The sequence below is a fragment of the Sinocyclocheilus grahami genome, unplaced genomic scaffold, assembly GCF_001515645.1.
Source record: "Sinocyclocheilus grahami isolate Dianchi unplaced genomic scaffold, SAMN03320097.WGS_v1.1 scaffold285.1, whole genome shotgun sequence".
Taxonomy (NCBI): Eukaryota; Metazoa; Chordata; class Actinopteri; order Cypriniformes; family Cyprinidae; genus Sinocyclocheilus; species Sinocyclocheilus grahami.
The window spans coordinates 46748-55694 of NW_015505464.1; the positions used below are offsets into that span (position 1 = coordinate 46748).

Consider the following 8947-nt stretch of genomic DNA (forward strand, 5'->3'; position numbering starts at 1 on the left):
TTTCTAAAGGTCCACCCTCCACTAGGGGTCAGTCTGGGCCTTAGTATTTCTACGCAGCATTCTTCTCTCTTTACACCCTCATGTTTGTATTGTGGAATAGAATTTAATACATTAAAACTTTGAGAACTCTGCAAAATATCTGTTTAAAAAAACAGATGATCTTGACTTATAATGTTATATTTTTGTGTTACTAATAACTAAGCAGTTATTTTATTTTAGAACACACATATATTTAGATACAGGTTTATAGTGAGTTGTATTATAATAGTTTTATTATAATGAAGTGTTCACATCTTGTTTGACATATTTTTACATTAAAAAACAGATGATCTTGACTTATAATGTTATATTTTTGTGTTACTAATAACTAAGCACTTATTTTATTTTAGAACACACACATATATTTAGATACAGGTTTATAGTGAGTTGTATTATAATAGTTTTATTATAATGAAGTGTTCACATCTTGTTTGACATATTTTTACATTTTGCAAGATACCCCCTTTAAGAACAAAAAAAAAATCAATAATTTCTCTACATTTCCTACAGCTGTCTTACATTACAAAAAGTGTGGCCCATATTGGCCATTGTCAAGTTTTCTTTGAAGAAAAATCATTTACATCTGTTTTTTTTTGTGTGTGTGTATTTTTTTCTTTGGTATCTCGTAATATCAATTGGAAGAGCAAATATTGTGATAACAGCTAACAAGAAAAAACAAGGATTAAGATAGCATTTTATACTCTAGTTCTGTTTGGTATTCAGTATTGAAACTTTGATTACAGGTTACATTAATACTTTTCAATAATAATTATTACATTTAAAAAATAAGTGCTTCTCAATCCAGTGGTGATCCGTACACTTCAACCTCACACAGTGTAAGATATTCTTGCCGTCCAGGAATAACAACATTAATGTAACGTCCTTCCATCCCATCACATTCAAAGGTGGAGGAAAAACCAAGATGAATGGACGAGATCACAGCACACCTGAAGAAAAGGAGAGGTAAGCATAAAAATAAAAAATTTATTTGTTTGTTTGTTTGCCAGTAAATATTTGTACAGATAAATACTAAGTTTATACAAAAGGCAACAAGTACATTTCCACCATTATTGCCAAGAAGAAACACCTGTTCAAGACAGTTCTTTTGGGACAATATTCTCCTCTACGGAGTATTTTTGAAATATAAAAACCATCTTTCACAACATATGACTGTTATAAGCTAACTAAGGGATTTTCAGAAAGATTTTTAAGAAATGATGAATAATTCATAAAACTTAACATAAAAATTAACAATAAAGTTAAAAAAAGTTCATAGGTGACAACTTGCTCTCATAAAAATGTGATTTGCAGTAAAATGTTACAACCAGTGTCTAATGTATTTTGAGTGTTTCTTTATAATTAAAAATATCTGTGTAATTTTGAACCATACCTTTAGCTGCAGTTGAGTCTGTAAAATAAGGCATCACAAAAATCCAAAGTATGACAAACATGTGTATTTCCATTATCCTACACGTGAGAAGTAAAATAAGCAAGGTTAAAAAAAAATCTGATAAGCACTGTCAGTTTTGTTCATAATCTGATTTTATAATGGATTTACTTTCTGGGTTTGTTTTAATATTCATCAGAATAATTGGACTTTCTTATCCTATAATTGAATTCAATATGCAATTAAGTAAATTATGGAATTAAAATGATAGCATGAAAACATAACTGACATTAATTTAAACAAGCCACTCACCTGTATTTTATAATTTACAAAATTAGTTTATTTTTCTCTCATGGACAAGATGAAGGTCACTCTGGGCAAAAAGTGTTCATAATAGCAAAAAAAATATAAAAGGGCCAGCTATAAATACACAGCATGGATGTTTTATCTAAACGGGTCATCTGAGATAAATGTGCTTTATCACAACTGTAATATATATGGTTTATTTGTTCTGCATGAAGAAACTTAAAGAGAACAGATTATAATTGTTTTTAGTCAATTCAGCTAAGTAATAAAGATCAAGTTTTATTTCAGTGCATAAAACCAAGGAGAAACCATATAGGTCCATTCTGTAAAAAAACATGCAAAACAATAGGTTAAAAAAAAGCGATTCAAAATGTCAAATTACAAACAATGTTGAAACCATGAAATCTACTTAATGTGATATACACAGTTTATATGCACTTAATTGTTTACAGCCATGTGTAAGTGTTGTCTTATATTTTGTGCTCAATTATGGTGTTTTATTTGACATCACCATCATGACGAAAAGTGTCTTTGCACAATAGCAGGTCCAGCCTCAGCTCGGGTCAGTCTGAGTCTTAGTATTGCAAGTCTTATTACTGCATAACTTCATATTGCTCCTGCAAAGCAGTATCACTTATTATTTATTTGTTTTTTAAATGCCACATTTGTATACTTACAGTTTTGGTTTGAAGCAAACACAGGGGGTGTAATTCATTGGAAAGCACTCATTAGGTTTTATCTCATTTTACTTCAAGTACACTAGTAAACAGTAAAGTGAGGGGGAAAAACATAGTAATTAATCATTCCTTCCCATTAACATTAAGCAAAGAAAGCTCTGTTGTTTTTGCTGGGATGTTTAAAATATATTTACCCTCCGACTTTTGCACTTATTGTGTCCAGAAAAAAACATTTTAATTAGCATTGTTGTTTTCATTAAGACTTATTTTACATACACAATATGCAAAGACTATAGACTTAAAAATCATCATTTTATTTATTTACAACATGCAATTTACATCTGCATTACACTACAGAAAATAGTGTTGCCATATTGACCATTTGCCAGTGTCCAATGATCAATACTCTACATGCAGTGCATTTAAGTACTGAAGCTTAAAGGAATAGTTCACCCAAAAATGTAAATTTACTGAAAATTAACTTAGCATCAGGCCATCCAAGATGTAGATGACTTTGTTTCTTCATCAGAACTGATTTGGAGGTAAACTGATAAATGTCTGTTTGAAGTAAAGCCCTACAACATCCCATATGTCTCCCCCCCCTATTTAGATCCTGTTATTTAATCCAGTTACTTCATGTGCAGTGTGAAAATAATTACAGGTCAGTTATTTTTTTAAGTGCTTCTCAATCCAGTGGTGATCCGTACACTTCAACCTCACACAGTGTAAGATATTCTTGCCGTCCAGGAATAACAACATTAATGTAACGTCCTTCCATCCCATCACATTCAAAGGTGGAGGAAAAACCAGGATGAATGGAAGAGATCACAGTACACCTGAAGAAAAGTTGAGGTAAGCATCTTGAGAAACTTTGAAATACCATCCACATACGAAGCAGCTACACTGTAGCAAGTCAGTGTAATTAAACACAAGTGATGAAAAATAAATAAATACACACAATATTGTACCCGTTTGTAACCCAGTTATATGTTACTCTTTTAGCATACTACAGTAAATTCTAAATGTATTTAAAGAAAAATAAAGAGATTTAGAGCTGAATTCACTTACCTGGGATTGTTATTGCCGTTGTTGTCCAGACTGTTTCCAATTCTAATTTCTGCCCCATTCAATCTTTCAGGAACACTGTCTACTGTGTTTGTAATTACTACTGAAAACACTTTGTGCCTTTTCAGTAGGTCCAGTCTCCACCAGGGATTGAGGTCATTTACAGTGTGGGTACAGGATCCATGACCGTAAACACCATCTTTGTTTCCATCAATGGCATTGGATGCAAAGCCGTTTCCATAGAGGGAAATCTGTGTAGCTCTCCCTTGTAAAGCCACATTTTCACCTAAAACAACAGATGAGTTCCAAGTGAAAGAACAAAGAACTTGTCTTACAATCTAGAGATGGAATACATGACAACATCGCTTTATTGAATTTTTTTGTTGTTTTTGAATAAAAAGATTATAGTAAGCATTCTCTCTTTTGATTAATTACTTTTATCAGAGCTACACTGTTTAAATCCTTCTCACCATCAGGAGCTGGATAACCATAAACCTCGACCTCGCAGACGGTAAGAACTCGATTAGATCCAGGTATGACCACATTGATGTAACGGCCTGGAATGCCTTTCTTCCATTTGAAAGTGAGGGATCTCCCACCTGGAATGGATGAAATCTTTCCAGCCCTGTATTCAAACAACAGCAGATGAACAGTGTGTGATCGTGTGTATGTAACCTCATCACATTGTTCTTTTAAAATAGTTGTAGTGTAGTTTTCTTACAAAGGATTGCTGTTGCCGTTGTTCAGCAGAGAGTTCCCAATGTGTATCTCAGCTCCATCAAGCCTTTCAGGACAGCAGTCTTTTCGGTTGGTGATAGTTATGGAGGTCACTACATACTTGTCTAGTAAGTCTAACCTCCACCACGGGTCATTCTGCATTGTAGTAGCAGTACAGGATCCATGATCATAATTTGAGTCACGATTTCCATCAATAGCATTAATAGCATGGCCATTTGCTGACCAAGGATTCTCAACCAGGTCTGATTGTGTGGCCTTGCCGTATAAAGCAAGATTTCTGGCTGAAATTGAAAAAGCACTATAGTCAAAAGTTATTTGTGTGTTTTGTGCGTATATATATTTTCTATATAGACACATATTAAGTGTATAACTACTGAAAACTATTAAATATTTCCATCATTATTGGCAAGGACACAACAGTTCAAGACAAAGTCCTTTTAGGATAATATGCAGCAACCTTAATATATTTATAATGTAACTATAAAAATGTAAACAAACATTTATGCAAGACAAAGCAATTATTGAAATAGTTTAAAAGTAATACCAAAATATGAAACAAGTGTCTAATGTATTGTTAAGTCTGTATTTTCAAAACAAACCAACTTTACCTTTAGCTGTAGTTGTGTCTGTAAAACAAGGCACCACAAAAGTACAAAGCAGGAAAAACACATGCATGTCCATTGCTCTGCAAATGAGAAGTAAATTAAATCAGAAAAATACCAAGCTTCTAAACAAATCAAGCTTTTAGTTGCAGTTTTTTGCCTTTATTATGATAGGATAGTTTAGAGCTGATAGGAAGCGAAGTAGGAGAGAGAGAGAGGGGTAGGATTCGAGCTCGAGACGCCCCTAGCGCAACGGTGCTGTATGTCAGCGCCATGCGGCAACCTCCCGCTCTCTCTCGTGAAGCCAACAAGGAAGTGACTTAAACTGTAATTCATCAACTGGCCGCTAGAGGCTGGCTGCAAAAGGGAGTCAATCCCATAGACTCCCCATGTTAAAATGTCCAACTTTACAGCAGAAAAAAACATGTTTACAGCCTGGTTAAAAAAATTATTTTGGTCTATATAGCTAATTTTGCCCTTCATGACAACTGTGAGGGGGGTGAATTTTTTTATAACTCATCCGTTTAAATTATATTAAGCCTTAAAGTTCTGCATAATTAAGGGCGTGGCCACTTGAGTGACAGGTGGATTGCCGCTGCTGTCACCGCCGTCGAGCTAGGTGGGCGTGGCTTCAGCAACCAGCTCCCGCCTCTTTGCCCATTTTCGATTATCCGGGAGTGACGCGCTACCAAGATGGCGACGGCCGCCTATAGCCACTTTTGAGCTTCAAAAACGCTCTTCGGAAATCTACGGGTGACGTCACGGACACTACGTCCATGTTTTTATACAGTCTGGTCAGCGCCCTGCCCACAAGCCAAGGCTATCGCCGCCGCCGACTTGTATTCCCATTTTATAATGCAATTAATATAAGGGTTTTAAGATGAACAGAATGTAATTGGATTGACTTAAGTCATTTAAAATATCATTAAATGAGAACATGCACATGAAAACATTTTTTTGACAAGTACCATGTATAATAAGTTCACAGCAATGAAATATTGACTTTGGTTTTGACATTTTTAAAAACAAGTTTAATTGACCCACCTGTATTTTAAAAGCTCAAGTATAAGGTTCTCTCAAAGGCAAGATGAAGTTCAATCTATGGGCAAAAAGTGCTCATCGTTACACAACACCAAGGGGCCAGCTGTATTTAAATAACATTTAAAGCTGTGGATGTTTTATCTAAATCAGCTAAATCATCTGCTATAAATGTGGCGTATCACAACTGTGATACATTTTTATGAGGTATGTTTAGTCATTTATACATTTGCAGCAAAACTAAGGGAATAGATGTGATTCTTCGCTGTTTACACATATACAGTATTTAAGTTATGCACAGTGCAAGTGGACAAAGGATGAAAAGGTGTGATAAAAAAGATAAAACACAGTTAAGAACAGCTAACTGACATGATGAAATAAAAGTTTTAAATGGACATATCCTCACTTACATGTGACAAACAAAATCATAGCATTTCTTGAAGGAAATACAAGTGTTTGCAAAGAGAGCAACTGAAAGATGGTAATGGGTTTTGTTGCTTTTAATTGTAGAAAATTGTTAATATTTTTATTCTGTGCTGCCTTTCAAGTAGAGGCTCTAGTCTATATGCAGGACATATAGTCGTTGTTGCTTTTAATTGTAGAAAATTGTTATTTTTTTAATTCTGTGCTGCCTTTCAAGTAGAGGCTCTAGTCTATATGCAGGACATATAGTCCTGTTCAATTAATTTGGACAATGCATTATAAAGAACTATTACACCACATTCAGTTTTACAGACCTTACCTTTGAACGGAACCTTTAGCCTTTGGCTGGCCCCTTCCCTGTATCTGTAGCCTAATGAACTCTCTTGCAATCATACATGAAACTGGGCCTTTTTGAGTTTGTGCACTGACGAATTATCTGTTTTGAACAAATGCATGTAAACGAATTAATGTCTAAAATTAACATTAAATAGAATGAACATGGTTATGTACGTTAATTTTAGTTTAAAATTCTATCATTTTGCATTAATTTAAAACGTTTGATAACTTACTGATTACAAAATTGCACTAAAACATCTTTTCTCTGCAAAAAAATAAATAAATATATAAATGGTTTCAAAGAAAAATGAATTACTAAATGTATGCTTTATGAAAATGATTGTGTAAAAACGTTGGATCATTAAAGAGCCAAGATAGTCTCTAGGTGACCTTGTATTGTCAATAGACAGAAACAGCAGTCAGAGTTTATTTATTTCATGCCTGCCATACAGGCAAAACATAAAAAAGATAAAACACAGTTAAGAACAGCTAACTGACATGATGAAATAAAAGTTTTAAATGGACATATCCTCACTTACATGTGACAAACAAAATCATAGCATTTCTTGAAGGAAATACAAGTGTTTGCAAAGAGAGCAACTGAAAGATGGTAATGGGTTTTGTTGCTGTTGTTGCTTTTAATTGTAGAAAATTGTTATTTTTTTAATTCTGTGCTGCCTTTCAAGTAGAGGCTCTAGTCTATATGCAGGACATATAGTCCTGTTCAATTAATTTGGACAATGCATTATAAAGAACTATTACACCACATTCAGTTTTACAGACCTTACCTTTGAACGGAACCTTTAGCCTTTGGCTGGCCCCTTCCCTGTATCTGTAGCCTAATGAACTCTCTTGCAATCATACATGAAACTGGGCCTTATAGCTTCTCAAACTAGCCTTTTACATATTGTTTTTGAGTTTGTGCACTGACGAATTATCTGTTTTGAACAAATGCATGTAAACGAATTAATGTCTAAAATTAACATTAAATAGAATGAACATGGTTATGTACATTCATTTTTGTTTAAAATTCTATCATTTTGCATTCATTTAAAACGTTTGATAACTTACTGATTACAAAATTGCACTAAAACATCTTTTCTCTGCAAAAAAATAAATAAATATATAAATGGTTTCAAAGAAAAATTAATTACTAAATGTATGCTTTATGAAAATGATTGTGTAAAAACGTTGGATCATTAAAGAGCCAAGATAGTCTCTAGGTGACCTTGTATTGTCAATAGACAGAAACAGCAGTCAGAGTTTATTTATTTCATGCCTGCCATACAGGCAAAACAAAGTAATTACACATTTTGTCAAGAATGAGTTGACTGAATGTCTGAAAATCGGGTCTCTTTTATATAATATGGCCTGTGATCGATGGGTTTGACTTGATTATGCTCATATTAAGAGAGTACAAATATTGTGAAAAGTGTCATAGAAAGTGAAGAAGACATTACAATCTACGTTTTTTACAGGACGTTTTGATGCATTATTGTGCCCCCCCAAATAGACATTATTAATAATGTCCAATCAACAGTGATTGGAATGTAGTTTGTTAATAGCTATACACATTTTTTTTTATAGATATTTAAGTTCAATTAACATATTACAGTGGGTTGCTGTAGCCATTTTCTTGAGCTCAATCATCTCAGGGCTTCTGATGGTGATGGTCATATGGTATTGTGAGGATCACTGAGGCCCCCTAGTGGGCCGCGGGTGATGAGAACCCCTGCTCTAACTTCACTTCCATAATGTGCATTAAATTGTATTTGTTATCATTTTAATTTGCATCGATTTAAAATGTTTTGTATGCGGTATCAGAAATAGGAGTTCCGCCAAATTATATTTTAATCTAAACTTTATGAATTGTATATAATTTTGAGAAGAAAAATAGAATCTCGTTTGGTTTGTACACAATCTCGCGAGAGTTCCCTCAACCAACGACTCTTGCGTCGACCGTTGCGCAGGCGCAGTGCTGTTTTAAAACATTTTCCACGGACTAGCCTCTATCGCTAATAAAGAAACAATGGCGACAGCGGCGACTGCAGCGGGCGGCACGGGCTCCGGCCATGATATGGTGAAAAATGACTGAATGAATAATACTTAAAGTAGGTTTAGATCAACTTTAAAATTGTGCCCCCTAAAAGCACAAGTGGACTCCTGTCTGTTCAGTCTGTTTTTAACAGTGCGATGAGGCTTGCTGCGCCGAGTCCGAAGCAACCAATCACAGAACACGAGAGAGGCCGTGCTTTGATCATTTTAACATAACACATTAATAATGAAATAAAAAAATTATAGGATAATATTTAAATTAGTTTTAAGCTATCTCGCGG

The 8947-nt window shown here is 34.2% G+C and overlaps 1 protein-coding gene across 2 annotated transcripts; it reads right to left on the reverse strand.

The window, feature by feature from the left end:
• Positions 1-834: 834 nt before the first annotated feature.
• On the reverse strand, positions 835-5016 carry LOC107600540 (uncharacterized). 2 transcript variants are annotated; one of them, XM_016292472.1, is made up of 5 exons: positions 4821-5016; positions 4196-4493; positions 3945-4099; positions 3478-3760; positions 835-986 (listed from the first exon to the last, which is right to left on the reverse strand). In XM_016292472.1, exons 1-5 carry the CDS (start codon positions 4891-4893, stop codon positions 836-838), a joined length of 960 nt encoding a protein of 319 aa, XP_016147958.1. In that variant the 5' UTR covers positions 4894-5016; the 3' UTR covers position 835. The 2 variants fall into 2 exon arrangements, with proteins under 2 accessions (XP_016147958.1, XP_016147957.1); XM_016292471.1 differs by lacking the exon at positions 835-986 and adding an exon at positions 2887-3245.
• Between the last annotated feature and the right edge of the window lie 3931 nt (positions 5017-8947).

Bases quoted from the DNA above. Each gene is read 5' to 3' on its own strand.
- LOC107600540 (XM_016292472.1), bottom strand. From the start codon at position 4,893: ATGGACATGCATGTGTTTTTCCTGCTTTGTACTTTTGTGGTGCCTTGT. The intron at 4,100-4,195 runs GTAAGAAAACTA...GTTTGAATACAG, and splicing joins AACGGCAACAGCAATCCTTT to GGCTGGAAAGATTTCATCCA. The intron at 987-3,477 runs GTAAGTGAATTC...CCTTTTCTTCAG, and splicing joins AACGGCAATAACAATCCCAG to GTGTGCTGTGATCTCGTCCA.